This window comes from Semicossyphus pulcher, unplaced genomic scaffold (genome assembly GCF_022749685.1).
Source record: "Semicossyphus pulcher isolate SPU_LCO1_2020_fin unplaced genomic scaffold, fSemPul1.0.p SCAF_23, whole genome shotgun sequence".
NCBI lineage: Eukaryota > Metazoa > Chordata > Actinopteri > Labriformes > Labridae > Semicossyphus > Semicossyphus pulcher.
This window is the reverse complement of record NW_027211697.1, coordinates 10667160-10686555: the sequence shown is the minus strand read 5'-3', so window position 1 is coordinate 10686555 and position 19396 is coordinate 10667160. Positions and strand designations below refer to the sequence as shown.

The 19396-nt window shown below is 40.0% G+C and overlaps 2 protein-coding genes across 6 annotated transcripts in view; one reads left to right on the top strand and one right to left on the bottom strand.

Moving 5' to 3' along the window:
• The window catches only part of sun1b (Sad1 and UNC84 domain containing 1b), a 35491-nt gene extending 29802 nt beyond the window's left edge, over window positions 1–5689 (bottom strand). Inside the window, exon 1 of one of the 2 annotated variants that reach the window (XM_069674196.1) lies at window positions 5632–5689. The gene's annotated coding sequence lies outside the window, so the exon portion shown is untranslated. Of the gene's footprint in view, window positions 1–1524; window positions 1732–5631 lie in introns of those variants that run through there. The other variant, XM_069674192.1, reaches the window with a different exon arrangement.
• A 2937-nt stretch (window positions 5690–8626) lies between these two features.
• Window positions 8627–18566, top strand: LOC138602849 (centriolar coiled-coil protein of 110 kDa-like). Of its 4 annotated transcripts, XR_011309219.1 has the most exons (15): window positions 8644–8744; window positions 9508–9718; window positions 10506–10634; window positions 13186–14398; window positions 14523–14647; window positions 14828–15005; window positions 15121–15230; window positions 15363–15479; window positions 15593–15694; window positions 15776–15892; window positions 16235–16308; window positions 16428–16493; window positions 16597–16656; window positions 16751–16843; window positions 16986–17044. XR_011309219.1 is itself a non-coding variant. In XM_069674447.1 (14 exons), the coding sequence occupies exons 2-14, from the start codon at window positions 9554–9556 to the stop codon at window positions 17059–17061; spliced, it is 2532 nt and encodes an 843-aa protein (XP_069530548.1). In that variant the 5' UTR covers window positions 8627–8638; window positions 9508–9553; the 3' UTR covers window positions 17062–18566. The 4 variants fall into 4 exon arrangements, 3 of the variants coding, with proteins under 3 accessions (XP_069530548.1, XP_069530549.1, XP_069530547.1); XM_069674447.1 differs by lacking the exons at window positions 8644–8744; window positions 16751–16843 and adding an exon at window positions 8627–8638 and having other exon boundaries at window positions 16986–18566; XM_069674448.1 differs by lacking the exon at window positions 16751–16843 and having other exon boundaries at window positions 14526–14647; window positions 16986–18566.
• Window positions 18567–19396: the final 830 nt, after the last annotated feature.

Here is a 19396-nt window from a genome sequence, read left to right as displayed (position 1 = left end):
ATTTACAAAAGGTTATAATGTTTTATCTTTGTTTAAACTGTGCCACAGAGGTGCTGGTCTAACTGTAAATAACAAGGACGCAGTTTGTAAAAATGCATCACTAATAAATGGCACCACAAATGATCAGAAAGTTGTATTAGGAACTCTAAAGCATCAAATTAATTAACTTTTTCTGCAGGATTGTTGTATTAGACTGCAAACTTTTAGCTTAGTGCGCTAATACATTGGCAAAAGGGAGTAGGCAAATGCTAGCTATGAAAAGGTGCATCTGAATAGACTCTAGCCAGTTTAATAAAATGTAGTCATTACTTGCTCCAGATAACATAAGACATACAAATACTGCGTCTGCCTGTTTGATTTGGCATCTCTACTTATAACAAGCTTAACCATGCGGCACACTTCCATATCTATGTGGTCGAAACTTCCTTATATATCCAGACCAAGAAGGGAACTTCTAATCCAACTTTAACTCCAACTAGCTTATCAATTTAACAGAGTTGATGCGAAAACAGGGCGGCAAATAAAACAGATGGCTTTCTAGAAAAGCCACCATCAAAATCTCAAACCATAATCTTAATCATGTTTCAAATCCCCATCCGAGTCTCCAAGCCGAAAAGAGGGATAAACAGAAACAAATATTCAAAAGCCAAGGGGACTACTTTAATTCAGCCAGGATTAGCTTTTTTTGACTCCTTAACTTTTACAATGAATCGTGATGCATGCCCTGAATGTGGGCACTCCAAAATCAAATACTAAGCCCCTACAGTACATACACTGCGCTAGAACTCCTGCAGGTGTTCTTCATATAGAGCATGTGGCTGGGTCTTCATGGAAATCGTATGGCATATCATCCTTGAGCTCATGATTTAGGAGACAGGTTCAACAATAACATACCATGGTGGCATCCCACAAACACACAGCTACAATCTAAACATGCTAGACACTGACACCTTTCCCACAGTAGGATACTGGATTCATCCTCACACGCCTGTTTTGCTGGCTCCTTTACGCAAACCACCTGCGACGAAAACAGACTACGGAGTCTTGTGACTACTACTGTCAAAACAGCGTTCAGCCCGGCGCCGTTTAAAACACATATTCAGTCTAATAATAACTGTAGATAGTGTCCTACCCGATGAAATATAAGCCCCGTTATATTCTCATATTGCCCCGTGCTAAATTTAGACGCCATGAATTTAGACAACGTCGTCACTTCAGAAAGCACTCACTTGCAGGCTTGTGCTACGACGTACTTTCCTTATTTGTGGTCGTACAGCTGAATTCATCATTCCTCAGTCAAAACAAGCAATCCTACTGACGCGTGACATATTTAACTGTATTACTGTCACAGATTTATAAAAATCACCCTGAAAACTCAGGCCTGAGGTGGCGTTATTTCTGGGTAAAGGAGCCAAGCAAGAACAACATAAATCTGGATAAAACGCAAAGACACATTCACAGCAGAAAGTCGCAGCTGCATTAACGTAAAATATGTAATTTATAGTAGCATGTTATGTTACTTGCCCGCGTGGTAAGAGTCCATGAATGTTATTATTCTTTAGGAGCGTAATCCAAAGGGAAAAGATCCCAACATTACTATGACGGAAGATGCGCAAACTTCTTCAAGCATCCCGGCGCACGGGAACTTAAAGGTTAAGTAGTACTGCGGACCCACAGATCCTTTACGATATATTTCTAGCAGAAAAACACAAAAGTTTGCAAGTAGCTTCTGACTGTTATGCTAGTGCACAACAAGCAGATTTCCAAAATGGCTTCCCGGGCGTAACAAAGCCAGAAGGATCGCTGCCGCTGAGCTGATCCTCCCACTCGCAGGCAGACCCTCCATTGTCGGCCAGGGCGCACACTTTAAATCTATTGGAGGACAGCAGCAGTGCCGCAACGGCATGCACCGGACTGCTCCGTGACACGATCACTATTGTCAGGATGTATAGACAGAAACATAGGAGCAAATCCCAACTGATACTGAAGGTCCCCGTTTGACATCTGCTACCAAAACAACCTGAAACACATTTCTAACAGCATGACTGATCGAGGTCAATTACAACAATAACAGTAGTAGTAGTAATATGATGGTGGGCTACTAGGCTAGTAATACTAATATTAATAACAAGAATAACAATAACAATAACAATAGTAATAATAACAACAACAACGACAACAGTCATTTAATTTACATTATAATAATAATGATCATCATTATTGTCATTTACTTCTACTACTACTACTAATAATAATAATTAATATCATTATTATTATTATTATTATTATTATTATTAGTAGTAGTAGTAGTAGTAGTAGTAGTAGTATCTAATTTACATAATAATAATAATTATTATAATTATTTTAATTTAATAATCTATAATAATAATAGTAATAAAAATAATAATGTCATCATCCTTTGTTTTTTTGTCTCTTTGTCATTGTTGCTGTTGTCTGTACACATTACCAGTCATGTTTACATATCATTCCTGTCACTTCCCTTGCAAAATAAAAATACAGAAAAGATAAATAAAGAAGAAGAAGAAGAAGAAGAAGAAGAAGCCATATTTAATATCAGGGTCATAGTGAGGATTATTTAAATGCTACCCTACAAATACATTTTTGTCAGGACCCTAAATGAAAAGCCCACAACTTGAAGGTCAGTGTCAAAACCTGCAAACACCCACCATGTCAAGGTTTAAATTGCAATATATGAAAGGCCCAACTAGTTCCATTAAAAAATTAGAATATTGTAAAGGGGGAGAAAACTAGTTATTGCACCGTCTAGTTTGTGCCATTCCACACTGAATAAAACTAAAGATAAGACTGCAGGAAAAGGAACACTTTTTATCAATATTTTTGCAACATTTTTGCATTATTTCCTTGTACTAATAATGTAATGTAGAAAATAATCATTCCAAGTCCTCTCCATTCATTCAGTCATGGTGAAAGAACACAATTTAAGGTATTTAAACACTACTCACAAAAAAGTCCATTCAGAAACAGTATGCGGGTGACTAAAGAGCAATATTCTAATTGAAATCCCATTTTTCCTTTATTGCATCTTTGTATTATTTGTTTCAAGAGTGAAGCTGAAGACAGGTTCTTCAGTATAATGCAGTTCATGCTTCCAATACGGCTACATTTAAGAGGGAAACATTGTTATTTTTACTCCTACGTATTAACCAAGGATGATGTACTGTTAAAAGTCAATGGTATGATATGTGGGTGTTTCTTGTTGTGTCTGATTTGGAAGGACCAAAGCCCTGCTGGTAATGTGTGTAAAGCCATAATAATGCTAAAATTGTAAGAAAAAAACCTTGAAGGTTCAATTAAAAAAAAATACTGGTAAAAATGGCAAATACGAACTGTCTAAGTTGTAAATATCTGCCCTATAAAGAAAAAACAAGGAACATTTAATAATATTTTAAATTTAGTGTAGAGATGTGTTGAGTTCAACAAGTATGCTCATGAAACCCTGTCAGCACCAGCAGCTTGGCAAACTCACTTCTGATTTCTCTGGCCTGTCAAAGCAGGAACATTTCAACAGAGGCATTAAATCATTTTCAAAATGTATAATTTAAAGCTCCTGTGAGGAACTTTCGATGTGTTAATTTTGGCGCCCCCTGTGGACAAAGCCGTACCTCTAATCTCTGTGCTGATTTTGTCCTGTACATGCTTAAGTGGTGGTTTCTAACAAAAAATCTCATCCTGCTTTCTTTAACAGTCATATGTATCACTCACTTTAAAATTTTGCCCTGGAAAATGTAAACAAAGGCAGCATGCAGTTAATCGCTTCATCTGACACCTACTCACGCCAGCAGTTTCAGGCATTAAAAATAACTATATAGAAATAATCAATCTCGTCACTAATGGTCTGGTTTGTTTTTGTAGGTCATATAAAGTAATCAGAATTAATTTCAGTCCGTTTCATTACCAGTGAAAAACTCATCACAGTAGCTTTAACTTATAAGAGCATATAAGGTCTTGAACAAGGCGCCATCTGCTGGCCAACAGCCTTTATAAGATAGACACTTTATTAGATGGACTTTGGATACAATCTAACTGCAACATTTGAATGCCAACAGCAGAAGGCGGGTAAAGCCTCTGTCAAGAATAAACAATAGCATTGTTCACACCCTGTTTAAGCCTAGATAAGACCTTTATCAGAACTTTCACATTCAGTGATCTTCATGCAGGTGCATTTCAAATGAGCATTACCCCATGTTGAAAGACAGTTCCTTAACGTAAAATAATAAAACAATGTAAAAATACTTAATAATATTGCAATAAAAATCCTACTTAAGTAAAATAATTATTTCTAAAGAAATGGCCTGCACAGGCATACGAGTCCCTTCAAAAGGTCACAAGATAAATCGGAGGTTTCCTACGAAGAAGATGGGATAAGAAAGAAGACAAACTCTGTAGTAACGTAACAAACAACTACAACGCAGCTCAAAATGGTTCACAATTGTTTCTAATGATGTGATCAAACCTATTGTACAGAATATACTGTATATAAGCTTGTTCAGACTGCATTGAATGTTGATACCAACAATGGATGGAATCAATCAATTACATACAGAAGAGGTGACGGACGAGGAGGACAAGGAAGAGGACAAGGACGAGGCCGAGATCAATAACAGTAATTTCAACAGAAATTCGAGCAACTATCATAGACCATGTTTTTATTCATGGGATGACAATGAGGGAAGCAGCACAAAGACATGATGCTGAGGAATACCTCATTGGCTTTGATTTTGCATTTGCAAAACATTTGAGTGTACTTTAATGTGCTTTTCATTTAGAGTTTCCTCTGGGCTTACTGTATTGTCACTGTATGCAAGTGCTGAATATGCTTTTTTTTGCTAAATGCATTTACTATATAGGCCTACAATAAACTCCTTTTCTGTACCTACATGTGCTGGACGCTGTGTTCTCCATTTGTTGATGCTCTGTAGTGTTTTATATATATATTATTTATATTGACTCGCTGCGTGTATGATCTGAAAGCATTGTTTCATTTCGCTTGAAGAGTCGGGGGTTCGTGAATGTAGTTTGAATATTTGGTTTTGTGTTTAAAGTTTTGAGAAAATGGTTGAAGGTTTCAAGACATGTGTCTTAGCCATTGTGGAAAAACTGTAAGCGATGAAGCCGGAAGTGTAGCAGGATAAAGCCCCTTGCTTCTGACTCCGCTGGTGTGAAGTTTCAGGAAAACGCCAAACATGTGTTGTTGACTAAAATTTGACAGTTTACAATGCAATTTTTTATGTCTCCCCATTAGTACAGTTATGTTAAAGTGGTTAGTTCAATTAATAGGTTGCTAAAAACTATCCAGTGACCATAACTCTGCAAGAAATTAACCAAGCCCATTGCTACTGCACTGGTCAGGGAAAACAACTGAATAAGGCTTCTTTGTGGACTTCCGTGTGTTTATATGCTATGTGTTATCAGTTAAACTTCTGCAGTTACAAAAGTCCAAGAAGCTCTTTTCAAAAATACAGCAAAACAGTTCAAAATGTTATCAGCAAACTTAAGATATGAGATAAGTAGCAGCCTCGCATGACAGCTCTGCACAGCACATGTGAAATTAATTTACATAATTATGAACACAGACGATGGACTACTCACATGTTTGACTCCGACAGCGGAATATTGAGAGTACTCGCTGGTCACTGTCAAATTTCTTATTCTTGCAGTGTAATTCACACCCAGTCCATTAACGCTTCGCGAGCAGTTACACATTTACTCCTTTGAAAAGAGGACCTTGCTCTAACGTTCGCCTTTCCCGCACACGGTCATATTTTCCGTTGCTACGGCGGCGTCACATGCGTCAGTCCTTATATGGTAAAAATGACCATATATGGGATCTATCAAAATGCCTAAATTTAAAACAGCACCACTTAGTGGCCGCTGACAAATATAACAACTGATTGTGGAAGGCTGTCGCAACTGAAAACTACTACTGTACGCTGCTGCCGCCTACTGTTACTACGATGCTATTGCAAGTGCTTGCAGGATTAAACCTTAAGGATTAAGGACCTTAAACAACGACTGCAGTAGAATGCATTAATGCTGCATTAAGATAACCCTAAAATAATAGAATATCAATAGTAAAACACTGACAGGGGCCATACCTCGCATAATGAGTGCTTTTACTTGTAGTTTAGTATTTTCACAGTTCAGTATTGCTGATTTTAATAAAGTAAAGGATCTGAGGACTAAATACTACAACTAACTTAATAATAAGAAAAACAAAATATAATATACTGCTTCCAAACATATCTCTTCCATGCTAAATATTCATATGTCTAATTTCAGTGTTCATCTGTTCCTTATCAGTTTTTCATTTTACCTCCTTTTATTAAAGGATGCAATATTTTAACCTGTTGTATACTTTAATATGTCAATGTTGAGACTGTACTGAATCTGAAGTACAGTGGCAATAACTCATGAGTTTAAAGGGCCTTGACACCCCTGTTCAAAGATCATCTCAGTGTGTGAGAAATATCTTTAAATAGTCAGAGAAAACCTGAAAAACTGGTCACCTGTCATTTGAGGAATGACGGTGATGCGGTTCTTTTGTCCTTGGGATCACACTATGTGACAGAGAATATAATTTAGCTTGAGCTCAGTTGACGGCTCTCACTTTACCTTATTCTCTTTCCAAGCTGTCTGCAGTCAGTGACAATGAAAACTTTCAGTCTTTTAATGTGTGTGTGCTTTCTCCTTCCTGTGCAGCCTAAAGACACGGAACACTGTAAGTAAATGAATCACTACTATTCCTCTAACTTTGTTGGATTGTGGCTCTATCTTGTTGACTGTTCTTTTTTTTTTCAACAGACGCCTATTGTGAAAGTTGTCTGACAGCAGCAGAAGGTATGATGGATCCCTATTCAGCTCATTTTACTGTTGTATTTCTTAAAGTCATGGAAAACAATTTCAAGTTTATGCCTACTGCCCTCCAGAGATTGAGAAGGCCATAAAGGAAGCCCCGGCTGAGAGCAGACAGACAGTAGTAGAGGACCTCCTCAGTGGGGGAGTGTGTAAGAAACTGCTCTCCTTCCAGCACGGCCATGTCTCAAATGACAAACTGTTTTCCTCCTGCACACAATTGTTGGGTAAGATCTGTATGACATTACAATAGATTTGAAGATTTTTCACCCTAACTAATGTTTTATTTTGTTTCTTTTTCCAGATACTAACTATGACCAGTTCCTTGAAGTTTTGATGAATAAAGAACCAGAGAATCTGAAAATAGTCCTGTGCTATGAGCAGTCTAAAGCATGTGTCGGAGTGAAACGCAAGTCATTTGGGGTAAGCCGTTGGTATTATTGTGAAACATACAAACATTAGTATTCTCCTATTTAGCCAGAATTTCTCCCATGAGAGCTAACACTGTTTAACTTTTGTGACAGGATTCCAAAACGAGCTTTACAGAAAGTGACATTGAAGCTCTAATCCGGGACAACAAGGAAAATGTACGCATTGCTCAACCTGTACATTCAGGGTCACTGGTGGACTCAAGAGATGAGTTGTGAAAATAGTAACAACATTCTGATTGCTACTTAATGTGTGATGAATTGTTGCCCTGATACTGTCTTTTGGTGTTTTCAGTTGGCCTATAATAAAGACATCATTGAGAAACTTTGTCCTTTGCTGTGCTTTATACTCGGCATGGTGGGAGGGACTTTAAGCAATGCAGTGTGAACCCATGATTTATTTTAGAAATCAATAGGGCACAGATACTAAGTGTAGCAAATTGTAAGGGTCACAGGTATAAATATCGATCCATGTCATCTTAAATAATATACACACAGCTATGCAACAGCTTAATATTGTCAAGTGGTTCTCATTATTACAGTTATAAAAGCAAAATATAATAGGCCTATGTAATAAACTATAATGAACCAAAACTGGTGGATTATGTTTATAGTGATGCTGTTATATAAAATAGGTCCATATGTCTTGCATTATTATCTCCACAATGATCATCCCAAAGCTGACCCAGGCAAAACAGGCAACTTTCCAGTCGCTCAAGATGGGGCAAGGGCTTTTTGTGGCAATTATTATTATAATAATGTAAATAATAGTTAAACACTATTAGGGGCAGAAAGGGGCACATGCTTTCCTAATCTTAAAACCTGATGTTAAATAGGGGGTCCTCTGTTCAAATCTAAATTTAAGGCGATTTTTTAAGCTGTGCATACAGGGAGCAAACTATCAAATTAATCTGTCACACTCACAAAATAAGGATAACCTCTAAACAGGAGGATGTCTATCATCGCATCTGTCACAAATAATGTGATTTAAGATGTTAATGGTGAGGTAATTGCTCTAAAAAAAAATCTCGTTCCATTTTTCTTACTGTTTCCCTCTTTTCTTTCCTCTGGTTTCTCTATCTTTTTCCCGCTACGATTCTTCGCATCAGTCGAACTAAATATTCTATAATCATCTGCTTCTCGCAGCGTAAAATAAGTTGTTGATAATGGAATTTTACGAGAAGGTGACGTGAACAGATCTCGTGGACCGTATTGGAACGTGGCCCACGTGCTGTTGCTAGGAGGCGCTGTTGGAGCCCGGAAGAGTTGAAAATGATGATGATGATGATTGGAAACCCGAGATTGAGAGAAAGCACGTAAGGTTCATGTTGTAACCACACTTGGTTGTTTCCATGCGGCATTCGTGTGTGTCTTAGACTCGGGAGGAATGAAAGGAGGTATCACTTTTTCTCCATTGTGAAGGTAGGAAATGGACAATGAAAAAAACCGGTGTAATGCTATTAACCGTCATTCTGCAAGGGAACATCTGTACAAAACGTCTTTATCGCTTGAAAATATGACGTGAAATCGATTATCTTCTACAGTATACCTTAACAAATGCCAGTGTCATGCTCTCTCTGTAATAGCATGGGTATAAAAAGAAAAGCTTTCCGTCTACACTGTGCTTCACGCTGTAATGAATCAGTGTGCGGTAGCGAAGGTTCAGCTGGAGACCTCTAGGTTACGGGCATCATAGAAGACTATAAACCCCATTTAAATTGAACCGAACTAAGCGCTGGTTATTTACTAGATGTACTCGACAGAGTAAACGAGTGACACTAATTATAATGCAGTTTTTATGGAAATTCTGCTTAATTCCATCCAACGCTAACGCCCTGTCTTACACTACCTGTCTGTGAACGGTCTGCACTATCCGTTTGCTGACAGGTATTTCAGAAATAGAACTGTATTGATTAGACACACGGTTCCATATGCATTTCCATTACACACAGAAATGGAAGTCAGTCACCAGCAAGATCTGATAGAAAGGAATGGCAGGAATGTGATGAGTGTGATAAAACCTCTAAAGGCACACAGACCCTCTTTGTTGCAGGAGATTTGTCCTGCTCATCCACTTATCATTCCAAATGGTTTGCTCTGGTGATCCACACCCAGTGCAGTCCAAGCACTAATGTCCATTGACTTGTGGACGTCCAGCTAATTCCACCTCTGTTTAATTTAACAGCTGGGCGACGAGGCTACATGGTGTGCGTTTCCTATTCTGATCGTGGATGTGTGGGTGCCCAGAGATGGAAAGCTATGAAGAGTTCTGTCTGCGGAGTTTGGCCATTCTGCAGGAGGAGGGGAAATTCAAGAAGACGACATGTGAGACACTTGGGTCCCTGAAGGCTCGCTCTGCCATCCGCTTCCATGGACGAGCTGTGCTTTCACCTCTGGTAAGAATGAAATAAACACGTGATTTGCTGAAGGGGCAACGAAAGTTGTAGATAAACCAGTGAACGTTTCTAAAAAATAAAACAGAAAACAAACTTAATGGATGTTTTTAAGAGGTTTGTAGATTGCTTGTTATCTAGAGCAACTAATTTGTAGTCATAAAAGTGGCTCTGCTATATTATACAAGATGTTGGTTTGTTTCCCCATAGAGTCTGCACAGCTGTCACTGTCCTGCTGTTGCTGTGTCGTTCTATTAATATGGTGCATAGAAAGAGAACATTGCTTACACTTTTCAGTAACTCTAAAAAAGGATGTTTTGACACATATCAAGCATACAACAGATGTGCACAGAGATATATAATTACATGGTTTGAACTGAATTAAAGATAATGATTAGGTAAACACACTTATTTCTTTTTGAGTCCTGCCTAAACATCTGAAACACGGGGGCTGAGTTGTCCTGATTAAATCAGCAGTTGGCAGAGGAAAGAGAGAGATAATTGATGACGACGAACACCATGGCTGTTTAAAGTCAGGAGAATCCATCTGTTTGTGGCTGCTGACAAATCGAGTATTCAGAGATTGGGATGATGGAGAGGCCAGTGTGAGGACTGTTGAAGGAGGCTTATACATCAAACAAACCTCCTATGTAGAAATACATTTTGAGTATTAGAGACCTGGCTATAACATATTCTTCACTAATATTTTCTCATGTGTTATTGCTTCAGTCTGCTCAATTGCTAAAGCTTTTGTAGCTAAAATAAGTGTTTGAATGAACTCTTTCTCCAGTTGAGTGCAGAGCAGCGTAATGAGATGTGTGACCACAGGCGGAAGGCGGTCCAGCTGGAGGTGGACGGGCAGAACCAGCAGAGAAACAAACTTTTGTCCCGGGTTCAGGACATACTGGAACAAGTTCAGGTCAGTAGCCCAGGATGGCACCAGTTCCAGGCCTTGTGTGGTCTTGATGAGTATGAAAGATGGTTATTTTAATATATATATATATAGGAAAATCAGTCCATTCCATTGAAAAGTAGGTATAGTTCCACATTCTTATTCTCTGTTTAGAGATTCTCTGTTTCCCTAAGCCCATGCCTTGTAAAATTCTCCCTTATGAGAAATAGGTCTGTGTGTCAGTCCCATGATACAGTACAAAAACCTGAATTACAGTCTGTCTCCAAATCTCTTGAGACATTTGCAGACTTGAATACAGGTTGTCTGACTCATCGCTGCCTTTGTTATGCTGTGCTATTTATAACTGATGATGGCCTTTTTCTGTCAGCTAAACCTTCAAACATTTGATTGTTTGTCTATTTATTCATTTATCTATTTCACACAAAAAATATTTAAAATAAATACAAGGCATGTAAAGAATATATAAATGCATGTGTGTGGGTGTGGTAGAAACCTGTAAATGGCTTGGATAGAAATCAAACCCAAAAGAGATACTGTACAAGAGGTAACACAAAACCACCAAAACAACCTTTATATCAGCTTTAACGTATGTAAGCGCAGAAGCTTGAGCAAGAGAAAAAAAAATATGATAAATTGGCCGCACCGTCAATTTTTATTGCGAGATCTGGATAAAAATAATTTTTCTTACTGAGTTTCAGTTGCTGATATAGAGGCTGCACGGGAGAGCTGGAAGGTTCCTGGTTCGCATCCCGGTTCGGACGAAGTGGGCCTTTCTTTGTGGAGTTTGCATGTGCTCCCAGTGCATGCGTGTCCAAAGACTTCCCACAGTCCAAAGACATGCTCGTTAGGTTAACTGGTGACTTAATTGGTGGCCTCTCGCCAAGTATTCATACTTTAAGACAGTGGTTCTCAACTGGTGTAGCCACAGAGCCCAACAAACCCACCATAAAGTGGTAATTCGCGAACATTTCAGCTTCGTTCTCTTTGGCGGCACCTATGGCGATAAACGGTAATTGCGGGAGCACACATCCCAGATATCTAAACAGTGTCGCCCACGGTTGGCTCCGGTTGTAACTCTTGATTTTCCTGGCTGACGGTCGCTTTTCTTTTCAGACTGTTTGCTTCATCTGAGCGTCGAGTTTGTTTCTTTTTCTTTGGATTTTCACTTCTTGTTGAAGTTGTATCTGTAGTCATCCATCTTTTCTGTGTTTGTTCAGCCGTAGTAGATTACTGTTTACCCGCAACACTTGCAGAGACCGGAAAAGCAGCCGCTTAGCTCCGCCTACCCTCTCTGGCAGACCAACCACTGCTGGGTGATGGAAAACACGTCACTAACTGGGCACTGCTTGTGTTTTTTTCCGCGAAAGTCACCACAGACACCCAGTCTGTAATACTGCAAATGCAAAGGCTTTCATCAGTGGGCCATAGGCTCAATCACCATTGTGTTACCTCATTCGGCGACAGATAGTGACTTAACAGACATTTATTTAAATGAAAATCTTTGATTATCACTTTAATAACAAATCATAACCTAAATTTCAGAAATGTTTTAACCACAGTGCAGTTTGGGCCTGGGACAGAGCAAAACATCACAGTAAGTCGACGTCACAAAACACAACAGTGTAGTGATCCAAAATGACCAGCAGGTGGCAGTGCATAACAGCCTACCCAATCAGTGGCTACATGGAGTGTGAATAAAGTACACTACCACTGCACACAAGTCCATGTCCTTCAAAATAAAAGCGCAGCATAAACTTTTTTTTACTGAAGGCAGAATGAGTTCAATCGTGGCGTTTGTGTCGTGTCTCATGAATCAAGTGCTTGATCGGACAGATGTGAGGAAGAAGCAACATGTCTCACGCATAGCTACAAGTGAGACATATCGCTTCCTTCTCATCTCTGTGGAGAGTTGCACATGCGCAGTACTGACTGGCAGGATCATGGATATAGATGTATTTCTGTATACTTTATGACTTTGGTTCTGATTTGGTTATGACAGAAGGCTCCATGAACAAAAGCTACAATAAGCCAGATCATTAAAAATGCAAACTGCGAGCTCACATCCCAAGTACATATCACAGGAGTTCCACCTCCGCCGAGACAGACATACCTCGATACAACATGAAACATTTTATGTGCTTATAATATAAACTGATCACGTTATAACATGAGGTGTTTCACATTTTAATAAGATATACTGTTTATTATATTGTTATTACACGTTTCTTGATTTCTTACACAAGTATACATCTTCTTATCACGGTAAACTTTTCAAGTTTCAATGTGATACTGATCCAGGAATGCACTCCTGCTGAAAGTAGCGTGTTAGCATTTAGTGTTTTGGTTAAGATTAATATTAGGTTTGTTTGGATTTATCATGTTGGAATTGATAGTGCTAGTGGCAGCTTAGCATTAGGTGTAGGTTTACAAACTGGGTTATTGTGTAGTCTGAATTCAGAGAGACACCTCTGGACTATCAGACATCAGTCAATGATAAATTGATTATTTGTAGTCTGGTTATCTTATCTTTTCTATCTATCTTATTTTCTCTGCACAGACACATAAAGCACCAAGTGAAGAAGTCGAAAAGCTACCGGTTTCTAAATCTGCGATGGTCACCGGCTACACCCTGGTCACTGACTCTCCTGGACTTCCCAGAGACCCTGGATTTGGGCTTCAGACAAATAATCAGCCTGGCACTCCCTCCGTTTCTGTGACCCCCATACTCAATGGCTACAAGGCAGAGGAGGAGATGAAGGTGGAAAGGGAAGAAAAGAGTGAGGAGGAGGAAGAGGACGAGGAGGAGGAGGACATTAGTTTGGACAGCCTTCTTAAGAGATCAAGGGAGTATGTGAAGAGGGAGCAGAGTCAGCAGGGTCCATATGTAGTCCACAAAGCTAGCCGGACACTCCCACCGGAGACCGTCTCTGACAAGGAGAATAAGAGCTGTGGTACCCTGGGGGAAGCAGGAGTGGAGTTTGGATTCAGTCTGCACCATAGCCCTATCGGCCCACCACAGACCCAGCTTCAGACTCTGTACAGCCCCAGTCCCCAACAGTCTGGCTGCCTCTCACCTACTATTCCTGACCGGTATGCTCAGCTCCCCAGTCCAGAATCCAGCATTAGTCCCCGCCCACAAAGACGAAGACCACGCCCAGTTTCTACTGGGAACATCCATATTTCGTTCCCCATTGGTCCAGCAGACCTTATTCCCCGAAGTCCTGGAAAAACCTGGGAAGGTGCTGGCGTGGCAGATTGGGAAGATGCTCCTCTAAGGGCCTCTGATAACGGGGGCTCAGCAGGGAGTGAAGTTGGGGGGTATATTAGCAGGAGTGGCAGTCGTCGATCCAGCCACTGTGGCGCCAGTCCAGTGCAGGAGACCTGTAGCCCCGTTAGTGCCTCAGGTCTCAGCCCTAAGGGACACCTTGACCATCTGGTTGCAGGATTTCGCCGGCGCTGCCACACCTTGGACAGCCAGCCGCAGACCTGCAAATCTGGAGCTGAACACATAGACCGCAGCCAGGAAAGGGTTCCTCGCTTCATGGCAGGAGTCACATGGATGGCTCCAAGTTGGCGAACCTCTGCAGCCCCCTTAAACCAGTCGTATGAGGTGGATAATCCCTCACCATCTCTGCAGAGGCCTCGTATTACTCCTGATTTGCCTCAGGTCAAACTCAGGATGGAACCTGATGACCCTCAGGGGACAAACAGTGGAAGGGTCACACAAGCTGTCTTCAGAAATGCAGCTGAGGCACAGAGCAGCAAAACAGGTGAGTATCTCTTAAATAGTTCCTGTGATGCACGGTGTATTTCCTAAAATCTACATGGTTTCTACCACTGCAGCCTTTAGGTTAAATATTGACAGGGATGCCTGTATTTATTTGTGCACATCAGCAGAGGAGACCCAGAGGCGGGCGCAGGCTCTGGAGGACATGCAAAGGCGCCTGGAGGAGGAGCATGCCTTGCAGATGTCACTGCTCCTGGTTGAGCAGGAGAAAGAGCAACAACGCCTCCGTCTGGTCAGCACGTGGAATCACACAAAATGTTTTTTAAATTGAAGTAAAAACCAAAAAACTTGTTCTGCAGTATTTTACCAGCAATTTACAATTTAAAACAAAAACAACAAACAAAATTTGTCTTATTTTTTTTGCTTTAAGTCCCAGTACTGAGGTGTGCGTGTGCTGTATACACATGTTTAGGAGCTTGAGGAGACAGAGAGAAGACTGAAGGAGCAGGGGTGTGTGCTGTCTTTGAGTGGGGACGCTTGTGGATGGAGCTGTCGGTCTGTGATTGACAGCTGTCCTGTTATGAGCCCCTCCTGCCCAGGACTAAGCCCTGCTCACACACCATCTGAGCGATCACCTGGACACAGTATAGGTTAATTGTGCTCACTTTTTACTGTGTGGATGTTTAAAAAAGAAAAAGTTTTATTTTTGTCAAACAGCCCAAACTGTATGCAAATCCAAAGTAACTATTTGTTTTCATTCTTAAGGTTTCCCCAGCCCAGTAAGTTCCTGTGTGTCCTCTCCCTCTGTCCAGCCTCCCATCTATCTATGGGGGCCCGCATGGGCAGTTAACAAACCTCGGGCGAGGCTTAGTCTGGTAAGTATGCCCAGGCAGAGAGTGGTTGTGACTGCCTGTGTATATACAATATACAGACCTTTTTTTCTCAAACCCTCATTATGTTCCTAACCTCATGTTTCTATCTTCCTGCGTGTTTGTGGTTTTCTTCAGGTTCTGACTCCAGAGCAGCAGAGAGCATTCTGTCGAGTTGGAGCCATCATTCGTGGTTTCCTCACACGCAGACTGCTCAAAACAGAGAAGGTCAAACACCTCCGCCAGACCATCGTGGTGAGATTAAACAAAAAATACACACAATAAAAATGAATACAACAGATTGAAACACAAATGTGACTGAAATAAGACTATTAAACTCTATGAGTTTTAACTGTGTGTGTGCTTAGGATACACAGGAGTTCATCCGTTCCTTCCAGACTGAAGCTCCTCAGAAGAGAGGCACCTCCTCAGCACAAGATCGCTCCCTGCAGGAGAGAGTTAAAGCCCAGGTGTGAATGTGTAGTGACTGTTTATAGACAGCAGAGGTCCATCATGCCCTGCGTTAATGTGTTCATCTTTTTTCCCCTCAGTTACGCGCAGCCCTTTTTGACATCCATGACATCTTCTTTGAGATGCCTCTGGGGGATCGATTAGCGCTGCTGCAGCAGGAGAGGGAGCTGCGAGCAGAGAGAAAGCTACGAGACGTGGTAAACTGAAAACACATGAGACAAATCACTCCTGTAGACATTTGTAAGGAGAGGAAGGTGACGAGTGTTGTTCTGTTTTTACAGCAAGGCCTGAAATTAAAGTCCAGACATCTTTTCAAAGCTTTGTCCCTCAAAATGAGCATAAAAACTAACTCGATATTGTCCTTGTGCTAGTTCTTGTTGTAGCTTGCCAACAGTGCATTTGTCAGTATGTCAATAAATCAATACAGCCAAAACAAAATATATCAACAAAAAGTCTAGTAACATGCCTTTCCTTTGCTTTGAATGTCAATACTTCCATCAAGAACTAAACAGTAATTGTAGTTCACACTGTCTTTGCAGGAGAAAGCCAAATGCCCCAAGGAGAGAGTGGTTTTGTCTGCTGCCACACAGAGGTCTCTGGACAGGAAAAAGAGGTAAGATGGGAAAGAAGAGATATACCTACTGGTTTTACATGTTAATGTTTTGGATGATGAGATCCAGTGTGCGGATCTCATCAAGTGTTTGTGTTTTTCTGTATATCGCACTCCTTCAGGGTCGGTGAATCTCCAGCACAGGCTAGGAAAATGCAGCAGAAGCCAAAGAGCCCCACCACCAACAGGTAACAAACACAGCAGTTGAAATTTAATACCCTTTTTAAATGTTTGTGCTTTACTTTTTTTTGAGAAAATACGTTTTTTACGTATTATATCTTCCTTTCCCAGAGTCCTGAAGCCAAACCAAGGCCAAAATTCTCCTGTCCCAGGCCAGCTGAACCGCCAGGGGTAAGTTTTTACTTTATTTCTGGTCTCTTTAGAATGAAAAAAGCCTTATCTTGCTTTTTGAAAACGCACAAACTGCCATATTTAATTTATTTAGACTTACTCCACTACTGAGAAAATCTTGATCGACATGCGGGGTTGCTCCTGTTCTGATCAACAAGGCAGAGGCACGAGACGCATGAGACATTTTGTATGACGTTTTAAAGAATTTCATTTTACCATCCCAACATTATCAAAGTTATCTCTCAGTTAATGAAAGTCTACATAAATGTATGCGTTTCACCTTCAGTCTTTCAAGTCATCACAGCATGACAGTGTTTGTTTCCTCGCAGGAGCTGGTACAGGAGGACCCCGGAGGAGAGAGTGAGGCGCTCAGACAGCCTGAAGAAGCAGCACTCTCTGGGTTAACCGCTGTCTCAACATCCCCTCATGTGTGAACTTTTTAGTCTTTGAGTACAAACCTTGCACCACTGAAACTTAAGTCAACGCTGCTAATAATACGATTGTCTGTGTTCTAGCCTCTGAAATTCAACTGATTGTATTTTCGTCCACACTTTCGCTCACCGATATACACCACCACAATGCCGTTGTTTTTGACTGTTGTAGTTTGCAGAAGTAGTTTTGAGTAGCAACTTCTTGTTTTAAACTCAGATGTAGCCTTTACTTCATAAACATCTGCTGCATATAGCTGTAAGCGAACTAACAAACATCCCCTTCATGCTGACAGTCACATAATGTTGCTGCCATGCAAATATTTAAGCGTGTATAATGTCACATGTTAGTTTCTCATGCAAGGGCTTTGAGTACCTGTTTGTGCTTTACTTCTTTTATAAATGCTGCCACAGTTACAGTACTGTGCGAAATTTCAGTGTGTTTCACATGTGGCTCAAATCAATGCAAATGTAATGTAATAGCAGCTTCACTAAACACGAGACGCACAGCAGACACTCAGTGTGAAGGTTCTTTGAGTAAGCTAAATTATTAAAGCCATATAAAATGTATTCTTATGTCCCACTGCCCATGTCAAGAATATCTTTATGTACGTGAACATTAAATTTCACCACCTGTAAATAACCTTGTACACCCACTTGGTCACTGCGATAGCACACTGACCGCATCTTCTGCGTGCTATACTGTGCTTTCTTTTAAACAAAAAAGATCATATATATATATATTTTTTTTAAATGCCAAAATGTTCATTTTAGTTCTTTTTTTTTGCCATTTTCCACATGAAGAAATTTTTTCTCCTCTTTGCCTTCAATGCTTCTGGTTTCATAGTTTTGGAAACACATTTCTGGACTTCAATTAGGAATTGGTTTACAATATATTTTGTCCAAGTTTAGGCAATAATGCTGCACACAAAGTGTAGAGATATTATGCAGGAGTTTTCCATAAACTCAATCAGGAGAGACTTCATTGTGAGTAAACAATTATTTATTTGCAAGTTTGGAAAGATGAGAAATGTGCAGTCTTTGGCGATTAGACCCCATTGTGATGTATTAATGTACTAATTGCCTTTGCAGCCATTTCAATATAAAATGTATCATTTATGGTGCATTGTTGCCGTGAAAAATGTGAAAAAAATGAAGCAGCTTTAACATAAAAATTACCAATTAAATTAACATAAAATCTTTAAAAAATGAACAAACTGTGTACAGTCAGTAGTCTCTAGTAAAAACTACAATCAAGTCGTATCATGACCTACCTATTACCTAACTGACGTGAAAAGCAAATAACCTGCTGGCACCAGGAACAGAGAACAAAGAAGGGTTGACGTTGACGTTAAGCCAGGTGATGCACCAACATAGTTACAGATCGCAGTTGATAGTTTCGTGTTGTTACGAGCAGCCAAGTAAAAAACTTTCATACAGCAATAACTCTAATACAGAGAAATTCAGAGTCGTACCTTTCAAATAAGCCCAACCGTAACGCATCTGGGTTGTTCGGTGGCTGGGTGACAGATGAGTTATCTGACCAATTGTCATCACAATAAAACAACACACTCTAGAAGTGTCCACCCTTTTGTTGTTTACACTTTCCGATTCCTTCATTACCTCTTGAAAGAACTAGGTTACTGTTTCGTTTCATGATTTTCAGGCACAAATTAAAAAAAAGATCTAGAAACTATATAAATCTTAAACACATCCTTTCATTATACATGACACTGAGCTTTTTCCTTAGTCTTTGCACAACCACACAAACCAATATATGGATATCTTTTACTTATAGGGACATAGATCTGATTTGAATGTGAGCACTCTAGATTAGATTAGGTACTGTCACATATATCATAGTTGTATTTGTCCTTACCAAAAGATAAAACGTAGATAGTAGATAGTTCACTATTTAAGCATTACAGATGCTTAAATAGTTAAACCAGTTTGTTATTGTCTTCTGGAGACAAAAGATCAATTTGTATTACAAGCACTGTAGGACACCTTTTACCTTTTGTAAAAGGTAGACGATTAACAGGTCATCAGTTCTGCCACCAAACAGTTTAACAGTTTTATTGATGAGAAACTAGTTTTATTGATAGATAAACTATTCCTTTAAACATCTATGACCCTCTGTTACTGTGTGTCACATTTTCTCTGCAAGCAGACACAACCTTTTGTTCTTTTAGAACCAACACAAACAGCACGGGGTCACCTGCTTTCTTACAGAACAAAAACACGCCAGTTCACATATTAAGCCAGCCAGCTTTCAGCAGACCAGGTACAAGTCAGAAGTGTAGTTGTCAACT

Coding starts and splice junctions, on each gene's coding strand:
- LOC138602849 (XM_069674447.1), top strand. CDS start 9,554: ATGTGTGGGTGCCCAGAGATGGAAAGCTATGAAGAGTTCTGTCTGCGG. Junction 9,719..10,505: donor GAGCTGTGCTTTCACCTCTG/GTAAGAATGAAA, acceptor CTCTTTCTCCAG/TTGAGTGCAGAGCAGCGTAA. Junction 14,648..14,827: donor AGCAACAACGCCTCCGTCTG/GTCAGCACGTGG, acceptor ACACATGTTTAG/GAGCTTGAGGAGACAGAGAG.